At 40.8% G+C, this 23,657-nt stretch overlaps 1 protein-coding gene across 1 annotated transcript in view; it reads right to left on the reverse strand.

Moving 5' to 3' along the window:
* The window catches only part of MYO5A (myosin VA), a 195,362-nt gene extending 183,118 nt beyond the window's left edge, over positions 1-12,244 (reverse strand). Inside the window, exon 1 of the mRNA XM_045529431.1 lies at positions 12,133-12,244. Coding sequence (XP_045385387.1) covers positions 12,133-12,159 — 27 coding nt within the window. The 5' untranslated portion in view covers positions 12,160-12,244. The remainder of the gene's footprint in view (positions 1-12,132) is intronic.
* Between the last annotated feature and the right edge of the window lie 11,413 nt (positions 12,245-23,657).

A 23,657-nucleotide genomic window follows, 5' to 3' on the forward strand; every position in this document is an offset into this window, starting at 1 on the left:
TGGTCTAGATGCTGAGTCAAAAAACAAATGAGAACCACTGAATTACACACTTTATACAATGAATTTTATGGCATGTGAATTATATCTCAATAAAGTTGTCATTAAAACAAAACAAATGAAATACTTTCCCTGTCCTTAAGGAGCTCAGAGAAGCAAATGGGAGACAGACAATTGCAATGCAGTGTGGTAAGTGTTAGGACAGAGATAAACAGGGTGGGCTATAAGAACACACAGAAGGAACACCTTAGCCACACTGGGGTCTGGAAGAAATAATTCATGAATGAAGAGCAGAGGAAGCCAGGCAAGGGGAATGCTGGAAATCAGGCAGAAGCAAATCTGATGAGCTCCTAAAGTAAGGACCTGAATGCCAGGAGAAAAACATAAGAGATGAGGTGGGCCGAGGTAAGGCAAGTCATGAAGAGCCCTGTGCATTATAGCCTTGCTACTCAAGGTGTGGTCCTCAATCCAGCAGCATAGGCATCACCTGGGAGTTGTTAGAATGCAGAGTCTTGTGCCTCACCACAGACCTGCTGAGTCAGAATCTTCATTTTAACAAGAATCCTAGGTGATTCAGATGGACACCAAAGTTCAGGAAGCACTACACTAACAAATTTATTCTTAGGACAAAATCCTACAGGGAATCATTGAGGAACTTCAAGCTGGAGAGTGGAATGATCAGATACGTGCATTACAAAGATCACCCTAGTAACAGAATGAAAAAACAGACTATAGGAAGTAAGACAAAGATTGCTTAAGAAGCTGTTTCAGGATTCAGGAAAGAAATAATAAGGGCCCAAAATAGAGTAGTAACAGTACTAGGAAATGTAACTGATTCTGAGCTTTTGGTTTGGGTTAATGGAGGGGTATTGATACCATTCATCAGACAGGTAAAACAAGTAACAACAACAATTACAGTAGCTAATATTTCTTAAATATGTGTCAGGCATTATTCTAAATGCTTTGTATGAACTATCTCATTTAATCCTCATAACAACCCTACAAAATAGATATTATCATCCCCTTGTACAGATGAGGAAACTAAGACACAGTGAAATTAATCAGGTAGAGTGGTATGAAGAGGGAAGGAAGAGACAACAAGTTCAATTTTGAATATGCTCAGTTTGAGATGCTTGTGAAGATGTCCATAAGGCAGTTGTTTGTAGGGAGAGTAACGAGGCTGAAATCAGATTCGGAAGTCATCAGCACAGGGCTGGTACCTAACTCTTCAAGAATGGACCAGGCCACAGTGGGAGGGAGTGTAAGTCAAGGTCAGAACCCAGGACCACCAACATCTAAGGTGGAATAGGAAGTAGGTAAGCTTCTGAAGAAGACCAGGCAGCCAGAGAGAAAGGAGAATGACAGCTTTAACAGCAGCAATAACAACAGCTAATATTTCTAAGAATTTACTGTATACTGGTCAATATTCTAAGCATTTTTAAAATATAGTAAATAATTTAGTCATCATTAACCACATGAAGTAGGTATTATCAGCATTATAAAGATGAGGAAACTGAGGCACAAAGAGGTGAAGTAACTTTCTCAGGGACACAAGGAACGTGAATAAGCAAAACTTGAATTAACCCAGGATCCAACTTCTAGGTGTAGAATCCATGCCCCTGACTGCTACGATGCACTGCTTCTCTTTCAGGACACTGCGAGGGGTGGAAGCCAAGAAATGAAACAATGTAACAAGGCCCTCAGAATAGTGTCTGGCCCACACTATGACCTCAGCAAATAGTAATCATTATTTGATAATTATACTGCCATGGCGTCATGGATTTGCCCAAGCCACAGTTTTCAGAAGAAAACAAATAACAACTAAATAAGGTAAAAATCAAGATTTTAGTAGAGGGAGAAAAGCAAAGGATGCTAAGTCTTCAACTCAGCTTCCTACACCTTTAATGCTCCACACTTCAATCCTCATCCAGGTTTGTGGCTACCGCCATGAACCAAATCCTTTGTGAGGGCTGCTGCACACAGCAATGCTCTGAAGGCCTCACTAATCCCAAAACACTTTCTGAGTGCTATAAAGATCCCATTCTAGGGTGCTACCTCTAGCATTGGGTGCATTTTGCCCCATTCTAATTGTTTTAAAGCAGGTTGATGCCGAAGGACTCTCAGGTTCTTGACCGTCCCCTGAAAGCAAATGCATGGCCTACTCCAGACAAATGTTAGTTTGTTCTAAGTAGAAGAATATGTCCACAATGAAAGGGTAACATATTATCAGGTAATTTTCAAATTAAAATTATATCATTTATACCCTTAAGACAGAAGCTTCACGTTGTTTTCTCTTTTAAAAATTCTTTCTAATTCCGTTATTTTCTCTGGCACAGATTCATACATGATCAAAAAGAAGAGTGGATACGAACAATAATAATGAAAATGGTCAGGGGGAAAAACAGTTTAGATTTCCAAAAGGTCAAATTTTTGAAATAAATTTATATATTTCTACTCTAGGAAGAGTTCTCAAAACAGAATAAAGGTATTATAATACTAAATGGCAGAAAGCAGCTCCCAGAAATGGGACAGCTGGTCACCCCAGCCTTGAGGCAATGCACATAAAAAGTGCTATTTTTAAAATGAAATGAATGTTAATGCCCTATCCTGCATAAATATAAATGACAATTCTTGCCACGAAGACTCAGATTCTAAAATTGACTAAGCAAAGATTTATGTACAAAGATGCTCATCATAGTACATTGCTTCTAACAGTGAAAAATGCACAGCAGTAAATAAACTTTGTACAACCAAATGATGTACATTTATGCAGCCATTAACAATATTTTCAATGAATATTTGATATAAAAATTCTCACAATACACATTAAGTTTAAAAAATCATTTTAAAAATCATTACCACTTATGAATACAGGTAAAAGACTTAAGGAAGTAAATCAATAGTTGACAATGATTATCTCCGGGTGGTATAATTAATTTGTTTTAACTTTCTTCCTTTATATGTTTCTGTGTTATCCAAATTCCCTACAATGTATCATTTCTATAAGCAGAAAAAAATGTTGCTTATAAGTCAATCATTTTTTATTAAAGTTTTCCCAATTAATCCTTCTTGCTATTTTTAACTTTCCTACTTTTTCTTACCCTAGTCTAAGCCTTAAGGTAGTGGGATCTCAAGGGGGTGCCAGGGGACATCTGGCAAACTCTGCAGACCATATTGGTTGTTACAACAGGGGGAGGAGAGTGCTACTGGATCTAGTGGATAAAGGTCAGGGATTTGGCTGAACATCCTACAACACACAGGACAGCCCCCCCACAAAAAGAGAATTATCCAGCCTACTATCAATAGTGCAGAGGTTGAGAAATTTTGGTTTAGGATAAAAAAAATGAGTATAACAGTAAGAGTGGGTTAAAATGCAGTATTAACTCTGAGGGCGTTCACTTTTTCATTTCTAAAATAAGAAATGTACATTCTGAGTTGATGAAAATTTAATATAGGTTTTGACCCAACTTCCTTATTAAGATAACATATTTCCTAATTTTATGGAAAATATCTCCAGAAATTCCTTCTAACCTATGCATGCCTCTTGTCAAACTAGAAGTAAGATTTTTCTCAGTTTAAGCATACAGAGACCAATCTTGTGTAAAAGTTAAGTACTGGTAACAAAAACGTTTTAAAGTAAGATCGTAAATATCTTTAAAGGAGTATCTAGTCATCTTATTATACGTACTCCAGCAATGGTAAGCTGAAAAATTAAGGCGGAACTAGTCTAGTCTAACTAGTCTAAAAACTAGTCCAGCATAAAAGCATTTAATTGTATGAAACAGACACATACTCACATATGCAGAAAATGAGTTATGCAAACTCATACAAAATTACTTCCTATTATCATGTCAGATTCAGGGAGTGGTAACAAAGCCAAAGTACAAATGAAGTACCCTCCCCAATCTAAGTTACTAAATACCCATCCACTCTATAATAATTTATTTTATTCCATTATAGGGATGAGTGTGTATGTATGTTTGGTTATAACAAATTACAACAGAGCATAAAGGGTGGGTAGATAAAATAGTAGTGGGATAAAGAAGATGACATGATAGAAAGATGAGAGGAGAAGAGGACAGAACACCACCAGAGATGAACAAGGGATGACTCAGACAGAAAAAAAGAGGCAATAAGAAATTGTGCAATTTAGGCCAGGTGTGGTGGTGCATGCTTGTAGTCCAGCTACTTGGGAGGCTAAGGCAGGAGCATCACTTGAGCCCAGGAGTTCAAGGTTACAGTAAACTCATGATCATGCCACTGTACTCCAGCCTGGGTGACAGAGTAAGGCTCTAACTCTTCAAAAATAAAATAAATTAATTTAAAAATAAAAAGAAATTGTGCAACTTATTTCTGAGTGAAAATGAAGGAAGAGAATAATGCATGTAAGCAAGAATGTGAAGGAAATAAGAGGAAATAAAATACTGAAGAAATATGGTAGAAAGAGATCAGCAGGAAAAGTGATATGGAATTTATAGCCCCTTTATTAGATCCAATAAAAATAATTTTCAAATCTTCAATCTCTGACATGCTATTAGTAACACTTGCTTGTATAGATTCTCCATCCCCCTGCCTTTTCTCCCCAATTAAAAATGATTCTCTAGGGGAAAGATACCTAATGCCCTCCTGGTCATGCAAAACTCTCCCATTCTTCTGCTCAAAGATCAGAAGAAAAGGAGGGGTAGATTCAGTCACTGTCATTTTTGGTGACCTATTCACAGTGAACATCAATTGAGGGTAGTTGTTTCATTTTGTCTACACAGGACTATTCCTTCTGACGGGGAACAGCTCTTCAATCTCCATCCCAAGAGGTTGCAGTGGGACTGTCAATTACAGTGTCCTGTCCTCCCCTTGGCCTCTAGGTGGTTGAGCACAGACTTGACCACTCATGGTATTGCCCGCCACCCCCCCACCACCACTGCCTACAGGGAATGGTGAAAAGAGAGGGCACATGTTTCCCAGGAAGGGCAACCAGAATTCCTCTATCAAGCTCTCTTCCTCCAGGCCCAGAGCTGAAAGAGCACATGGTCTGCAAGTGCCACTGGCCATCTTTTCATCCTTGAAAGAGCTGTCCGGAGAATGAAACCAATGTCAGCACATGAGAGTCAGTGACACAGTGCCCCAAAGACTATGTCTGAGACTTGATTCCAACCATGCCTAGACTTTTAGGTCATATAAGCAAATAAGACCCTTTTTGGCTTTGAGTTGGGTTTCTGTTACTTCCAACTAAAACAGCTCTGGTTGGTAAACTGTTTAACACTGTTAAACAGAGGTCTGGTAAGTCAGTATGTCAGAACTATCATCCGTGAATTACCAAGGCCCTTTCTATTTACATACTACATCTCAGCTGATACCGTAACTTCAGGTAATGAGTTTCAAAAATATAAAACTTAATGTTTAAAGTAGAAACTCATTTAAAATGACATGCATATAATTTATTTATTTCAATATCTAACAAGCATCCCTACTAAACTGAGATTTGATGTTATAAACTACTATTGATGTCAAATACTCCACCATAACCTCAGCTCACTTTCATCTTCCTAAACTAGAGTTCTGCCCTTTTAATCTCTCTATCCTCCTCACTATCCTAATCATTTTATTTTTCCTAGTCTAAAATTTCTCTAGTTAGTGTGTATTTATCAAGAAGTAGAAACGCTAACCACACATGCAGGATTCCTAGCCAGAACAATGTATATTTTTGTACATGTGACCAAAGATAGACAAAACTTTTTCGTGTCCAGGCTCCCTCCAGTCTAGCATTTTGCTCACATTTTTGGCCACAACAGCACCTCAAGCCAAAGGAGGTAGATAGATGGTCCTCAGGATCACTTAGGAATGTATAATGTACTTCTCCCTTGATTTCAATCAAGTCTGGAGCCATTATTTTGAAATCAAAACATAATTACATCACCCCTATGTTCTACAACTGGCAAAAAGCCTCCCTTGTACAAGATGTTTAATGCTAATGTCTGCTGATTAAGGAGAGTTCCAAGCGAAGAGGGCTTAGAAGAGAAATGGAGAATGCCCAAAGCATGAGGAAGGACGGATAAGTTTCTGCTAAGCTTAAGCTGTTTCAGCACAAACTCAGACTGACATTACAACCAAGATAGATGGGGAAGAGGAACTGTTAAAGGGCAAATTTGACCAAAGGGTATTTTAGCACCAAAAAACCCCCTAAGAAAACAAAGCATCAAAGCCAGACAACATTAACAAAGGCAAAGTGGTAAGTGTGTGAAGGAAAGATTCAATAAAAAACCACCTCAACTCCTTTTCCATCCTCTCCCACCTCCTACTTGAAAATGAAACTCCATAGGAGTGATATCTAAGGCCAGACCTTTGTATTAAGTATTTCTATTGGTTGGGTTAAGGTGGAACCATAGCATGCATTTTGGAAAAAACAAAAACAAAAAATTCGTCCTTCTGCCATAATGGGCAAGTGCAACTCCGATTAACTCTTCAAATAAGTTGGAGAATTGAAGAAGCTAAGCACAAGGGAACTTTTGGGAGTGATGGAAATGTTCTATACCTTGTTTGTGGTGGTGGTTACATGGTAATATGTTTGTCAAAACTCATCAAACTATACACTTAAAATGAGGAAATTCTGACTGGTCGGAATACAGTGGTGTTTACAACTAATTGATCACAAACAGTTACAGATTCCTTTGTTCCTTCTCCATGCCCACTGCTTCACTTGACTAGCCTTTGAAAAAAAAAAAGAATGGATATTTTATTGCATGTTAAATTAGGCCTCAATAAAGTTGATGAGAGATTAGGGGGCAGTGCTAGAGGGAAAAGAAGGACAAACTCCCCAGACAGACAAGTGGAAGGTATTTGAGAAGACCACTATAGGATGGAGGACGTGCCCAAGGGCAAAGGGTATGAGAAGTGGAACTTCGCACATAATATTTTGCCTAAGGCCAGACCGTACTCCATAGATAGCCAGAAGTTCATACTTCCAATAATACCTTGTATTAATACTTCACTAGGAATTGCCTAAAGTGGAGACAAATAAATCCCAGTCTATTCTTGGTGGGCCAAATGCCCCTAAGTTTTCTCAATGGAGTTAAAATTCAGCATTAAATGAAAAACACAGAAGCTAAATTACCTTCTGAGGTAAGAAGTAAATAAAGTAAGAGGGATCATCTCTCCTCTGCCACATTCTCCTAAACAAAAGTTAGCATTCCCATGACCCCTGCCCCGAAGTTGTAGCAAAATCTCTGGAAGCCCATTCATTGACCTTCCTTCAGTTTTCTCTTACTTCAAAAAGCTAAAAGCACCAGGATGATTTAAACCATTTATCTGTCAGTAGCAACTCTCATTAGAATTAGAACCTCTTTATAATCTTTTAACCACTGGGCAACACACAGAACTTTCATACTTCAAGAGATAGTAAAAAATTTCAAGAGGAAATCATGGGCGTTCTGCTTTGCTCAAACAGTTTAAAGGAGTATTTTTTTAGTAGCTTTCAATCAAGTTCCAGAGTCAGTAAAAATTCATGATGAAACAGGAATTAACTTTCAGTTTCCAAGGCTGGAGCTACTGGCATTAGATAATATTCCCTCTCCTTCCCATCCTATAGCTAATCTATCTCAGAGAACTGTCTCTCAGATTTGCCCCTCTCTCCCACACCTTCTGCCCGTCTACCAGACTCTCATCACTTCACATTTTGTTTCCTGAAAGCTCTCTTGTTCTCCCTGGCTCCCCGTTCTATTACTCATCCTGTTCAACACGCCTGAAAATGTGTTTACTTGTTTAACCACTTCTTTATACCCTGCCTCTTTCCTATAAGTGGACGAATAATTTCAAACCATTTTTTTCAATTTGTCCCTCCCCTGCTTAAGTATTCATTCATTCAACAAATATTCAATGAACACCTATTCTATGTAAGACATTGTATTAGGCTCTACAGGAAGTGAAAAAATGGCATCTCAGGGGGTTTATGGTATTGTGGGATTGGTAAACATACACACAAATACAGTAATTATAATAAGACATAAATTTGTATGAGTCAATAAGAGAGAAAAAAATGATAGTGGGGGTTCAGAATCTGAACTGTCAGCTAGACGTCAAGTGAAATTAGAATTGATATAGAAGAAATAGAATGTGAGAGACAAGAGAAAAGATGCTGAGGTCTCCAACCTGAGGGACTAGGACAGAAACAGTGTCATTAACAGGCCTAGGTACATCAGGAGGAAATATGAATGGAAGGGGCATGACAGAAGACTTGGCACAGCTAATAGGCTTGCCAAACTCCACATCATACACAGCACATGATCAGAGATGAGATTTCTGTACAGCTTTAAGATGGTAGACGCAGTCTGGGAAACATAGCTTCAACACCAAAATAGCAGAATTGCCAGAACTGATGATTTGAAGGGACAATGGCATTGAGTATAAAAGTGGAACTATCCCAGAAAAAATCTAGGCCATGTGGCTCCTGTAGGTATGAGGGAATATGGTGGGAAAGGAAGGTTACAAATATACAATCTATTGGCCTAAAAGCTGTTTCATCTAGGAGAGTTTACATGGCTTTGCAAATGTGGGGTTTTAGACTGTTTTTGCACTGTTATAATACTCAGCATCTTAACACATCATGAGGACCTCCATTTTTTTCTTTTTTCTTTTTTTGTTTTTTGGTTTTTGGCCTACTACACAAGCAGAGAGAGGCCTCCTAATTAAACTGATTCAGGTAATCTTGACCATTCAACAGAATTTATGGTGCTATCCATTGTGTCTGGGAACTTGGTGTGAAGAGGACTAGCATGCCACTCATTACTTTGCTGCTGGTGATCCTTCTAGGTTAATTGACAAACCCTGCTCCACAAATGCTGACTTGTCTTACAGTTGCTAAAAGCATCTATGGGTAATATATGAGACAGATATCCACTGGCAGCATTGGCAAGTCAAGACTAGCAAATACTTTCAAAATAAGAAGCAATGAGATATCATAGCTGCCTTTAATTCCTTTGGGAGCAAGGCAGGTGGACCTAAAAACAAAATCAACATACAACTCTGTGAATATACTAAAAACCATTTAATAATACGGTTTTTGTTTTTTTTTTTTAAGAGACAGGGTCTCAATCTGTTGCCCAGGCTGGAGTGCAGTGGCACAATCATAACTCACTGCAGCCTCAAATTCTCGGGCTCAAGGCATCCTCTCACCTCAGCCTCCCAAGTCGTTGGGACTACACGTGTGTTCCACCACACCTGGCTAATTTTTTTAGAGATGGCGTCTCGCTATGCTACCCAGGCTGGTCTCAAACTTCTATCCTCAAGCAATCCTCCTGCCTCAACCTCCCAAGTAGCTGAGAAATAATATACTTTACTGGTGAATTATATCATATATGAATTATATCTTAATAAAACTGTTATTTAAAAAAATCAATAAACATGTTTTAACCAAAATGTTAGTTTCCAGAAATGTTATACACAAGGAACTTAGCTATTGACCTTAAAATATTTATACTGCTGGAAAATTTTATAAAATGGAAGCCCTGCTAAATTGGTGTGACAAAACCATTATCATTCTAGCTAAAAAGAAAAAATTGAACAGTCTCTTGTCCTTCACTGTAATAGGAGCTGATCTGTATCACACATCAAAATCTGCCTTTAAGATCTGAATGACATTTTTTAAAAGGGCACTTTTCAGATTTAACCACAATGTTGAATACCATAATTATAGCATGTCACTAACACATCTTTCCTTGTAATCTACCCCAGAACTTCCTTCCTTGTAATCCTCTACAAGGGAAAGATCCTTGTGTTTATCCACTGATACTGCATTTAATGATTTCCCTCTTACCCTAATAATCACTACCCCAGCTTTTGTCTCTGGAATCATTCCAATCTTCCCCATGTCGCAACCCATTCCCTAACTTCTACTAATAAATACCATACCAGCTGTCTGCTTGCTGTTGAGGTAACAGTAGGTTATTTGTGCCTCTGTAGATTCAAAGTGGGTCAAGAATATAAGAAGCAGACTGTAAGCCCCTTGAGAGATAGGACTGTGTCTTGTTCATTGTTAGAACTGCTCAACATTAAGTAGAGTACCTGGTACACAGTATGTCTCATAAATATTTTTGCCTGCCATTAAGCTAAGGCACATCACAAAAAGAATCAACCAACAAATAACCAAGTGACCAAACTATTCTAAGGCATAAGTATATTTAGGAGAAAGCAGGGTAAGTCCCAACTTCAATCCTGATGTCTACAACAGTTTGTCTTTACAAGGACTAAACGGCAAATTTTAAAACAGACTGTGATAAAGCTATGACTGAAGGCCAGAACCTTACAGTTTAAAAATCACCATATCTTTTCAATTTTTTTCTTCCAAATTATCTTGGGAGGAAAAAAGTTGATCCAAAATCCAACGACAGTTTATTATCCAATCAGTCTCTACTTAAGCAGCCTACTATTAGGTAGCTCAAAGACGGACTGCTCACTAGAGGGGTGGGCAGAGTCAGTGGCTACAAAAAGTAAAGAATGTTTACAGACTGATATTTCTTCAAGTGAAAAAACTGATATTTCTTAGTATTTACTTTGTAAGTTTATTATGAGGATTAAATGAGTTAGTACTTTTAAAACACATGGAACAACAGTACCTAGCACAAAGTAAGCACTACATAAGTGTTTGTTATAATAATAGAGTAACTTTTAATCAGTTTCCAGTTATATTCATTCATACCTTAGAGATCTACAAAAGCCTAAAGAAATTACTAATTTTAGAGAGAAGTTCCAATTGTGCAGTTCTTAAATCTAAGGCTTGAAAGAAAGAGGTCCCAGGGAATGTTTAATGCAAGCTTCTCATTTCATGGTTGAAGGAATTAATCATATACCTCGTATTTGTAGAGAAATTCATAGGTTACAAAAAGCTTTCACAACTATTATAAAGTTTGATACTCACAACAGTTTGTAAGGAATGCAAGGCAAGTATAATTAACTCCATTTACACATGTGGAAACTGAACCAGAGAGGTTAAGTGACTTGCCCAAGGGTCACACAGTATGTGAAAATGTCCACGCTAGAATCCATGTCTCTTGATGCCCAGTCCCGACCTCTTTTCTCTATAACATGCTGCAGCTTGATCCCTGGGATTACTTGAGTCACATTTGGAATCAATGATTCCAGGAACCTAAATGAAGATTCTATTGCAAGTGCTAACTTGAAAAATTAAGGCAATTCTGTTAAATGGAATTAGAGGTAATCAAGAGTTGGCAAAAAGCTTACCTACACATGAGCTATCGTATTAAATGCCATGATTACACACATTCATACACTGTCCAAGACAAATTTTCAGAACAGTCTTCAAAGGGACAGTTCTCCAAAATATGCCATTCATAGATTATCAGACCCTGAGAGTATTAGTGTCAGTCTAAGAAAGAAAAGGCTGCCACTTCCCTTAAACTAAACCCAGAAGAAAAAGGCTTGCCCTAGAGGACGGTGAAGACGTGGAGCCTAACAAGGCTCTACGGAATTACACGCAGGTTGCAAACTCCCATCGACAAATGAGTCCCGACCATCCCAGCCTGTGAATCAGCTCGCATTTATCTGGCGGCATCTTCCCCAGGGGCTCACCACCCCCGGGCAGCAATCTGCAACCGGGCAGCTAAAGGTGAAAATCCACTGGCCACCGTTTGCAGGAATCCAAATAACCTCACAGAAAGGTTGGCTGGCGGTGGAAGTGGCACCGCATGCCAACACAGGACGTTATTTTAAGCGCGCGTCCCCACGAGAGAGACCATCGGATCCACCAGGTCATCACCTCCCACCAACGGGGATTTTTCCTCAGCCAGACCGGGGGACTAGGCTATCCGGGCCAGGCCGGCCCTACCGAATACACACGGTGGCCCCCTTTCCACTGGTAAACCTGCTCTGCCCCCAGCTCGAGAAGCGTGGCAGGGGGTCTGAGAGACCCCGGAGACAGGCCTCCCTCGGCGGCCTTAATCACCAACGCCCAAAAGAGGAAGGTGCCAGAGCGAACGGCAGGCGGGCAGCGCCGAGCGTTCTGAAACGCTCGCAAGGGGTGGCGCGGGCAGGGCCTGCCGGGCCTCGCTCTCCCGCCCCCCCCCCCAGCCTGACAGCGGCGGGCGGCGCGGGCCCCTCCCCAGGGCGCCGGCCCTCGGGGCGTGTTACCTTTGTGTAGAGCTCCGACGCGGCCATGGCGGGCCCCTCGAGCCGACGCCCCCGCCTGTGCGGAGGCCGCACCTCGCCTGGGCTGCCGCCCGCGCCGACTAGGAAGCGCCCGGCAGCGCGGGCGGGGAGCAGGGCAGGGCCGGGCCGGGCCGGGCCGGGCGCGCCGCGCGGGGCGGGGCGGGGCGGGGCGCCTCAGGCGCGGGCGGCCCGCGGGGGCCTCGCCATCACTCCCGGGCTCGCCGCGAGCCGCCGCGAGCGCTCCGCGTGCCCCGGCTCCTCGGGGTCGCCGCCGCCGCCGCAGCCACCTCGGCGGCCCGTGATGCTGCCGCCGCCGCCGCCCTGTGCATTGTGGGAACGGGAGGAGGCTGCGCCCGAGCGCTGCCACCGCGGCTGCTCCGGGCTCTCTCGGGCTCACGCCGCCTCCCATCGGCTGCGGGCACCGAGCGGCAGCAGCCTACCAGCCGGCGCCGCCGCGGCTCAGACACCCGCCCGGGACGCCCGCCCGGGGACGGGGCGCACCCCGGACGCCCCCAACCCCGAGCGAGCCCTGGACCGTAAAGAGGAGCCCGACCCGAGGCAGGGGCAGGGGCAGGGCAGCACCGGCAGGGCTGTCACTGTGTCCAGGTGAACGACTAGGAGGAGCTGCTAGGCTGCTTCTCCTTCCTCCCAGGCATTTCTAGGAAGCGGATTTAGGGCTGGAAAATAACCTAGAACTCCAGAGTAGCCTTGTCAACAGGAGTGACATGAAAGCTGGGCAGCGCAGGACCGGGAATTTGAGGTGAAGATGGATCATCAAGGTCACTCCCAACACCACACATCTGCAGCAGTCTCATGATGCCAGAGCTTAGGGGCCGGTTCTAAGCTACAGAAACTTAAGCGACCTTGAAACAAGATACCCCCAGGGGACAGCCCAGGTGTCTTTTTCCTAGACCTGTGCATTTGCAGAGGTGCAGGTAACCTTCTGTCCCAGCTCTCTTTCCAGTCCTGCTCCCCCCTGGTCACTGTCGGCTTCATGGTGCCACCTGAAGCTGATCCAGATGCCAGCTGAAAATGCCAGGTCTAAGTGGAAAATCTATACCTGCAATTTAACTCTATATTAAAAGGTCAAAGCCCTCACTCTCCTAGTGGTTATCCCTGCACATCAAGCAGAGTGGTCTTTCTACCCCCTACCCTATGCTGTCTTCACCCTCTATCTCCTCCCCACCCTCACTTTTGCTTCTGCTTGAATAATCCTCATATATGTGTGTGTGTGTGTGTATGTATATATATATTTTTAATCCCAGCCTCCTTTTACTGTCTCGCTTCTCATTTCTTTGAACTGTAAGTGGTGCCGTGCCCAGTGCCTGTCATGGTAATCTGGGACCATTTCTATCAAGAACAACTGTCACAGCTGGGACTCCTGGTTCTGTGTGCGCTGGGGCATGTGTATTTGAAGAAAGACTATTCACTAAAAGGGAGAAGGGAGAAGGGGCCAGACCTCTCCTCCTCTTGCTCACGGGCCCACAGTCTCCTCAGAAACGCCAGAGGGAATGGCTACAGATTCTAAAGTCCTACAGAATTGTCTCTGTTCCTTCCCATTCTAAAACCAAATTTCTTTCATGTTTCTCGGGCTCACCCTTTCTACATCCATACATAAAAAGAGAACACATGTATAGTCATGACCAGTGGAACAGAAAGAGCACTGAACTGAGATTTTGGAGGCCTGGCTTCCACCCCTTGCACTTTCTTCATGCCTTGGGTAAGCTAGTAACCACTCCGTTTTCTCACCCTTCAGATAATACTTACCTCTGAGGACTTGACAAATGCCGAGTATACTGAGAAAAAAAGCCAAAAAAACTGAAAGAATTCTTAAACATGTACATGCTTTTTCTTAATGATGAGAGAAAAGGAAATTGGTACTATTCTTTTATAATTCCTGAACACATGCATTCAATCACTCAAATATTTGGGGCCCTAGTAAGAGGAAGGTAGTGGGGATGAGGAGGAGGAGAAGAGTTTTGTAGTCTTGACCTTACCTTACTTACCTCATTCAGAAAAAGAGCAAACTTAAAAGCAGAAGCAGCAACAGGAAGCCCTGGTGGGGCCTCTTCTACCTTACATGTATATATTCACAGTCCCAAGCACTTTGTCATTCGTGAAATATGAAAACCAGCAATAGATACAACTTCCAAGGGTTTAGCTCAAAGAGTAGCTAGAGGACAGTGTATTTTATTTTAAGTTGATAAAGTTCTCAGGTCCCTGGCCTGGGGGAGCTCACTCCAAGGGGTGGCTGCAAGGGTAGGGGAAGGGGTGGTCCATGCTGTGTGGGCATATACAGTAGTAATTCTAATTCTGTAAGATTGGCCCAGTTCTAGAGGCAGAAGCAAACTGCTGTGTTACTGGTTATAGTACATTAATCGACATTTACATATCCTAATATTTAATGTTTCAGAGGACTAGGTACTGGGCATAGGTGACATGTGAGTGGGTGGGGAAGAATTCCAAATAGCTCAATGAGAGATCCAAATGGTGATTGATGGGAGATCATTTATGATTGAAGGACATGTGGAGATGCAGCATGAGGAAACTAAGCTATGAAGCAGAAAAACAAAACACGAATAGAGTAAGGCTGACCGAAAGACTTTTGAAAGATGGGAGACAAGTATCAGGAACTGCTTGGATTGTCCCTCCTCACTGCCCCGACTCCAGCCAGCTATCCCAGCTCCCCTCACCTCTGAACTTAGGGGGATTAAAAAAAGTGCTGTACTTAAAAGGTACAATATTTAATTCACTATCAAATAAATATGTGAAAATTTTATATGTAAACTGTATTATAAATGTAAACTATTATCATTGCTATTATTTTTATTCCAAGTGTCTATTACTCTAATTCTAGAGTCTAATCCTGTGTGTTCCAAAATGTCTGTCTGATCTCTGGTCCTTTGTTTTCCAGTCTTCTAGCCTAGGTCCTGACTACCTGCTACCTGACCAGCTTCTGTAGCTCTATGCCTAGCTCTACAATACTAGCTTTCTTCAATCAGTTGATTTTTCTGGATCTTGAAATCCTTCCAGCCCAACTCCATAGCACTTACCTACTTTACATTGCCTTGATCTTCCTGAATTACTCAATTTTTTAGTACTTACTAGCCCCTCTCATCCTGGACTTCCAATAACCACAGACACACTTGCCTTCCATGTGGCAATGTTCTGTTTTTCTCCATTGTATGCTATGATGGGTGGAAGCTCTTGAGTAGTGAAAATGACTTAGATTCAAATGACTTAGATTCTAGTCCCGGTTCTAACCTGCAGCAAGTCAAGTGACCTCTTTTTTTTAAAAAATAAACTTTTTATTTTAGAACAGTTTTAGATTTACAGAAAAATTGCAAAGATGGTGGTCCCACAGAGTGGTCCCACATACTCTGCAAGCATTTCCCCTATCATTAACATCCTATATTAATATAGTATATATACTTGTTACAATGAATCAACCAACAGTGATTCATTAACTAAACTCTGTACTTTATTCAGGTTTCCGTAGTTTCACCCAATGTCCTTTTTCTGTTTCAGGATCCTATCCAGGATACTGCATTAGATTTTAGTCATCATGTCTCATTAGGATCTTCCTGGCTGACAGTTTCTCAGGCTTCCCTTGTTTTTGATGATAATTTTGAGGACTTGTAGGCCAGGTATTTTGTAGAATGTGGCTCAACTGGGATTTGTCTTGACTAGACTGGGGTTATAAGTTTTTGTGAGGAAGAACACAGAGTTAAAGTACCATTTTCATCACATCATATCAAAGGTCATACAATCAATATGACTTATCACTGTTGATACTGACCTTGATTATCTGGTTCAGGTGGTGTTTATCAGGTTTCTTCATTGTAAAGTTGTTTTTCCCCTCCCGCAAAATCATATGTTGAAGTCCTAACTCCCAGTACCTTAGAATGTGACTGTACTTGGAGACAAGGTCTTTTCAAGAGGTAATTGAGTTAAAATGAGGTCAACCGACTTAATTCAGTATGACTGGTGTCCTTATAAAAAGAGATTAGTGGTGGCAGGGTCTGGGGAAGGGGCGTGTCTGGCCACAAAGGCGGCAAGAAAAAGCCCCTGAAACAACCCAAGAAGCAGACCAAGGAGAAGGACGAGGAAGATAAGGCTCTCAAGCAGAAACAAAAAGAGGAGCAGAAGAAACTCGGAGCTAAACATGAAGGCCATGGGGAAGGGTCCCCTGGCCACAGGTGGAATTAAGAAATCTGGCAAAAAGTAAGGTGTTCCTTGTGCCTAAGGCAATAGTGACCCTTGATTCCTATTTAAACATCTGTATTCCCTGCCATAACATCTTTTGCCATCTATAGCTAAAATGAAGTGTCGTCTTGAAGTCTGATGTACATTTAAGAATACACTTTTGTAAAAAAAAAAAAAAAAAAAGGAGAGAGAGAGAGAGACACGGTTAGGACACAGATATGTACAGAGGGAAGACCGTGTGAACATATAGGGAGAAGATGGCCATCTACAAGCCAGGAAAGAGGCCTCAGAAAAAATCAACTCTGCCAACCCCTTGACCTTGAAATTCTAGCCTCCAGAACTTTAAGAAAATAAATTTCTGTTGTCTAAACCACAGCTCTAGCAAATTGATACTATAGTCCCCTTTTCCATACTGTACTCTTTTGAAAGAAGTTATGCTCTGCCTCCTTGAGGATGAGCAGCTACATAAATTACTTAGAATTCTTCTGCATGGGAGATATCTGTCATCTCCCCCATGTATTCATTCATTCGATCATTTATGTCAGTATGGACTCAGGGATATTTATTTTATACCTTGAGTTATAATCCAGTACAACTTTATTTTGTTGCTCAAATTGTTGAAACTTTGGCCATTGGGAGCTCTTTGAGTTGGCTCCTGTGTCCCTTTGACGTACCCCCACCATTGTGTGTATTTTGTTTTGGATTACTTCCTTACTTTCTAGCACTATGAGATGCTCCAGGCTCATTTTGTATATTTCCTCACCCAATCCTAGAATCAACCATTTCTCTAAGAAGCCTTTCATTGGAGAATGGTATTAGAAACCAAGATTTGGGCCTCATTGCTACTGGGGTATTGTTGCTTTTAGGCCCTCTCAGCAAGGAAATGTGGTATACCAACCTGTGTATGTACACACATCCATATGTAGCCACCTGTGTCTATATTAAGCTAAAAATGAGTTCACAATGATGTCTCCAACTCTAATTTATTACCACATGGATCATTCTAGACTCCTCCCCTTGCTTTTGCTTTCTGTAAACTCTCACTCCAACAGTAAAATAACTGACCCTTTTTATTTATGTATGTATTAATATTTTTTAGAGACAGGGTCTCGCTCTGTTGCCCAGGCTGGAGTGCAGTGGCAACAATCACAGCCCACTGCAACCTCGAATCCCCAAGTTGAAGCAATCCTTCCAGCTTAGCCTCCAAAAGCACTGGGATTATAGGCATGACCCTCCACATTTGGCCAAGCTTATCTTTTTTAATCAGCAAAAAGTCAACTTTTATGTGTATTGTCATTGAGGGGTTCAAATAAGATAAATGAGAAAGTATATTGGAAACTGGACTGTGCTACACAATTTTAAGACATTATTAATCCAATTTTTAGTCCTGCCTCTCCCAACTTACTCCCTGCCCTGGACTGGCTGTTTCTGTTGTGTTGTAGGATCCAATGAAAGCTGTATCAAGAATTGAGTAACTTCTGAAAGAGCATTTTTGATGGATAACAAAATGAACTTAGATGTCATCCAGAAAGGATAATAACTCAAAGATTAGAACTATAAAAATGTATTGACCTATTTGGGTATACAGTACTACCTGGCTGGGTAGTGCTGTGTAGAGCCTCTTTTAATGATTAAGGCATGTCAAATCAAAATGAATAAGGAGATACTGGATTTTTATAACTCTCAGGAGTTCTCACACACTAAAGTAGTTGATTGATGATACTGCAGTGTTATATAGAAGAGGTGTATAGGAAGGTATGACACCTGTCATATTTATGTTTGTCTGTCATCTTTTCTATATTTTTGGAAAATTTCCACATTAGCCCTGCCCCCTGATAAAGAAAAATCAAGGGCAACAACATTGCAAGACCCCGTCTCTACAAAAAATTAAAAAATTAGCTGGGCACCATGGCATGTGCCTATAGTCCCAGCTACTCACGAGGCTGAAGCAAGAGGATTACTTGAGCCCAGGTGTTGGCAACTGTAGTGAGCTATGATGACTCCACTGCACTCTAGCCCTAGTGACGGAGTGAGACCGCATCTCAAAAACAAAAACAAAGGCTGTGTGCAGTGGCTCATGCCTGTAATCCTAGCACTCTGGGAGGCAGAGGTGGGTGGATCACTCGAAGGTCAGGAGTTGGAGACCAACTCTGAGCAAGAGTGAGACCCCATCTCTACTAAAAATAAAAAGAAATTATATGTACAACTGAAAATGTATATATAGAAAATTAGCCGGGCATGGTGGCACATGCCTGTAGTCCCAGCTACTTGGGAGGCTGAGGCAAAAGGATTCCTTGAGCCCAGGAGTTTGAGGTTGCTGTGAGCTAGGCTGATGCCACGGCACGCTAGCCCAGGCAACAGAGCAAGATTCTGTCTCAAAACAAACAAACAAACAAAAAACTTAGGACTGAAAAGTGAGCAAATGTGAGGGAAACAGGCTCTGCCCAGAACTTCCATTTGCCAAGAAGCACAGCAGCAGAGATGGGCAAGTTCTGGGGACAACAGTGGTTACATAAAAGTCGGGCTCCTGGCTTTCAATGTTTGCTAGTGGCAATAGCAGCAGCAGCAGCAGTTTCCATTATCGGACCACTGCTGTAACATGTTTCTGGGGTTGCTCCTGGAAGATTTACAGCACTGTTTCTCCAGCCTTTCCAACAGTCTTGGAAGTGATCTGGTAACTTTTGATAAATTCATTTTCTGCTTAAATAAGCCAGAATTTTTGTGATTAAGAACCCTGACCATTATAGAGTGGTATAGTAGGGGTGAACTATAATCTCAAGAATATAGATTTTTTTCCCAGAAAATATTAATTGGCCAGGCACTGGGCTAAGGGCTAGGGCAAAATAGTAAAATACCTGTTTTATAAGGGAGGTTAACTGAATGAAGGTATTTAAAATGCATTGTGATTAAGTGCTAAAACAGTGTTATATGGAAATGGTTATTGTCTTGGAGGATGGAACAATTAACATGATGTGGGGGAGGGGAATATTCACTTTTCTCAAAGATAATGTTTAAGTGCTAAAATATAAGTAGTAGTGTATTAACAGATATCACAAGCTAAGACAAGCCACAGGTTAGGGAAAGACAGGATGCATACATAACTAACAAATACAGATATATATTTTAAATAAAGGACTTCTACTTCTTCTAGGAAACCTGACCTAAGGCATAGGCAAAAAGCAATGGTTGCCAAACATGGAATCCAGAAAATAATGGACTCGGTTCAGGAGAGCAGCCAAGTCTCAAGAGGACAGCTGTTTATTAGGATAAGAAAGCAACAAGTTCAGATCAAAGCAAGGGAGAAGTGGCCTCCAGAGAAGTTTTCTATAGCAAAAGGAAGACTCTATAGATATTTGATATGATAAAAGATTAAAATAATTGTGGCTATGACAGAGGCCAAAAGTACAAGAGGAAAAATAACTGGAATCACCAGGAAAAACAAAAAGCTATATAGGGAAATGTAATCATAGTATCAACTGTGATCTTCAGTGAACTATTAATCTATAAAGTTGAGAGCACTACTAATAATCATAAAATAGAATGACAGTGTAATCCACCTTGACAACGTAATTGTAAAAAAACAGATGACAAAAATTGAAAGAAAGGAATAGCGTTAAGGGGAATGATAAGGGTGTTAGTATTGCCATCTTACACAGTGGAGAGCCAAGAAATACAGCAAATGGAATAAGAAATAAAGTTGAAATTGTATTATTAAACATTGTAAAGGAAGCTTATAAAGGAATGAAAAGCAGTGATATTATGATACTAGAAGGAGGGTGGGAAAGAGAGGTGGGAAGTGCTGTGAGCTAAATCTTCACCTATCAGTCATTTATTTATGTCTGAAGTTACATTACGAAAACAAGAAACAGTGGTATAAAATGCTGTTGAGATATATGGAGGCAACTATCAGAAAAACACAGATAGATTGAGTATTCCAAGTAGTTCTCCCTGTAGGGAACTAAACTTGGTGGCAGAGAGGTGTTATTTTGTGATTCTTGGCTTTTCACTATGTCCTTCTGTACTGCTTTACTTCAGAGTCACATACAAGCATAATTTTGACTAAAAAGATGGAAGGAGCAAGAAAAGAAGTCTAGTAGGAATTTAATTTAGAACCAAGTTTCAGTTCTATTGTTCTTCACCCCGTGGTTGAGCCTTCTGCTTGACAGCATTTGCTCCATTCGGTTCTCTTATAAAAATAGTTATGAATTTAAGCAATGATCCCAAAGAAACCACTTTTGAATTTTGAGATTCTTCTAGGTCAGTTAATGTACATATATGCTTTTACAAAGTTGTAAAGATTCTCCTGAACCATTAAGCACACTTCTCAAACCTCTACCCTCTTTCCTTCATACTCTTCTGGAAAATGACCTCATTCACCCCTCTCCTGTGGATAGGACTGGCGTCATTCAGTGTCCCTTTTGCTCACCTGACATCTAGACACTCACCACTGATTCTTTGAAAGACATGCCAAGGCTGATCATACCAGCTCTTGCCCTCCTGCCTCCTTTGTGTCTTTGTTTTTTAATACTTTTTGTTTTGCCTATAACCACACTCTTATCCTGGCTGGTAACACTGGTACCACAGACCTAACTCACAGGTATTCAAGTCAGATGTTTATAATCAGTAGTGTCTGCCAACTTTCTAAAGATAACATATTAAGTCTTTCTTTTAGCAAGTACATTTATAGTGATTGCAGCTTCTCATATTGATACTAAAGTGTTTGAGAATTAAGGAAGATATAATTACTATTCTGTAACTTATAGGCTTGGTCTGAGAGAAAAGCTGCCCACTGGTGTCTCTGCCTCAGGTCTTTATCCTTAAATTAAAATTTAGCGGCTCTATAATGGTGATTTCTGTAATAACTCAACTAATGACTTGCATTTATGGACAAGATTATTAGAAATATTAGCTTGTATAGATGCCGAAAAGCTGGGGCCCACAGTACTCCAATCAGCCTTACTAAGTTATTGGCAATGAGGCAGTAAGAGGCCTTGGAAATCAGATACAGAATACTTGCAAGGTTATGATCACAAACAAGAGCAGAAAAGCAGTGAACACTTAGTGTGTCCTTATGATAGAAAATCAGGTAAACCAATTTCAGTGATGTGTGAGGCTTATGAGAGCAAAGCTCTTTGACATTTTTTAATTCACAGAAACATTGAGTATAAAGACCTGGACCCAAAATCAAATATCTCTCTGTATCCAAGTCCTTAATCTGGTTTCCCACTTAATATTCCATTTCACTTTATTCATTCAAGAAGTATTTGAGTATGTAGAAACTGTTTCTAGGTGCTAGAGATGCAATGCAATAATTAGAGCTCCAAGGAAGCTAAAAGTTGAGCTGAAATGAGAATGGAAAAGAGCTACATAAGCTATGAACCAGGGGAAGTGCTTAATGGAGAAGAAACAACTATTGAACACAGGCAGGAATGACCTTCAAGGGTTTTAGAGGTTATATATGATGTATATTTTTAAAAAATCACTGTGGCTGCTACACTAAGAACGGAAATAGAGGGTGGGGAGATATTGCACAATGTGGACAAGGGAGCAGGAGCGGAAAGTGATGTTAGGAGCTATAGCAGTTGTCCAGGTAGGAATATTAGTGGTTTGGGATATGGTGCCAGCAGTGAAGAGAAATTGACAAATCCAGTATATTTTGGAGGATGTTGGTCACTGCCTCCTAACAGGAGGAACTAAGGATGACTCCAAGGTTGGTTTGAGTACCTGAGTGGGTGAATGCATGGTGGTATCATTCACCGCGTTGAAAGAATGGAGGAAAGAACAGGTTTAAGGGAGAAAAATCAAGTTCCTGATATGCCATGTTCTCCAACCAAACTTCCTTATACAGGTCTTATTTTCCCAACCCCTTACCTTTTTGAAAATAACATTTCTTCTATCTAAAATGCTCTTCTTCCTCGTTTCTCCCTCACCCTCCCGACCCTTACAGCAACCCATCTCTTAAAGTCATCTCTAAAACTCTTCCTGATCTACCATTCTATTTATCCTATAAGGTTGAGTAACTCATTCCTCTAGACTTCCTGGAACTCTATTTCTTCCTCTGTTAAAGAATGTAGTATTTTCTACCTTGCATTAAATTATATACATAGAGTAAGTCTTCACTTAATGTTGTTCGTAGGTTCTTGGAATCTGCAACTTTAAGTGAAATGATGTGTAACAAAACCAATTTCACAGTAGGTTAACTGATATAAACAAGAGTTAAATTCCTATGGCATATTTCTGGTCTCTAAAACATCACAAAACTTCTAAATGGTCAAAACATTTCTAATATTAAACATTGAAATAAATGTGAGCTATACATACATTTAAGAAAGATTAATAAAAACAAGATCATTATTTACCCAATTATTCCAGTTCAGGGGTGCAGGTGGCTGGAGCCTGCCCCAACAACTCAGGGCACACCCTCATACTCAACCAGAATGGGACAATTTATTTATTTTTTATTTTTTTTTTGAGACAGAGTCTCACTTTGTTGCCCAGGCTAGAGTGAGTGCCGTGGCGTCAGCCTACCTCACAGCAACCTCACACTCCTGGGCTTAAGCGATCCTACTGCCTCAGCCTCCCGAGTAGCTGGGACTACAGTCATGTGCCACCATGCCCGGCTAATTTTTTTTTGCTATATATATTTTTAGTTGGCCAGATAATTTCTTTCTATTTTTAGTAGAGACGGGGTCTCACTCAGGCTGGTCTCGAACTCCTGACCTCGAGCGATCCACCCGCCTTGGCCTTCCAGAGGGCTAGGATTACAGGCGTGAGCCACCGCGCCCGGCCTGGAATGGGACAATTTAGACATACCAATTAACCTAACATGCACATCTTTGGGATGTGAGAGGAAACTGGAGTACCCAGAAAAAACCCCAAGCAGACATGGGGAGAACTTGCAAACCCCACACATTGTCCCCAGCCTGAGAATTGATTTTTCTTTTCTCATTGTTGTCACAAAACACTGTTGAACAAAACATTATTTGAGGACCTACTATATACATATTTCATTTCTCAGAATATAAGCTGTTTGTCTCATTCATCTTTCTATAGCCAATACTATTGTACTACAGTGTTTTAAACATGAGATGGAAAAGACAATTTGCAAATGTTTGAGTACAAAGCCTTTACAAATAAAGTTAAGACTGCTAGGATACCATTAACATATTATTTAAATTAAAACAAAATCTAACACTACAATAGTCAACTTCTTTCTGCATATAGTAGTAGCTGAAATCTAAAGGGATCAACTTCATAAAAAAGTATACTGAAAAATATAACAAATAAGACAAAACTGCAAA

The sequence above is a fragment of the Lemur catta genome, chromosome 1, assembly GCF_020740605.2.
Source record: "Lemur catta isolate mLemCat1 chromosome 1, mLemCat1.pri, whole genome shotgun sequence".
In the NCBI taxonomy this organism is placed as follows: Eukaryota; Metazoa; Chordata; class Mammalia; order Primates; family Lemuridae; genus Lemur; species Lemur catta.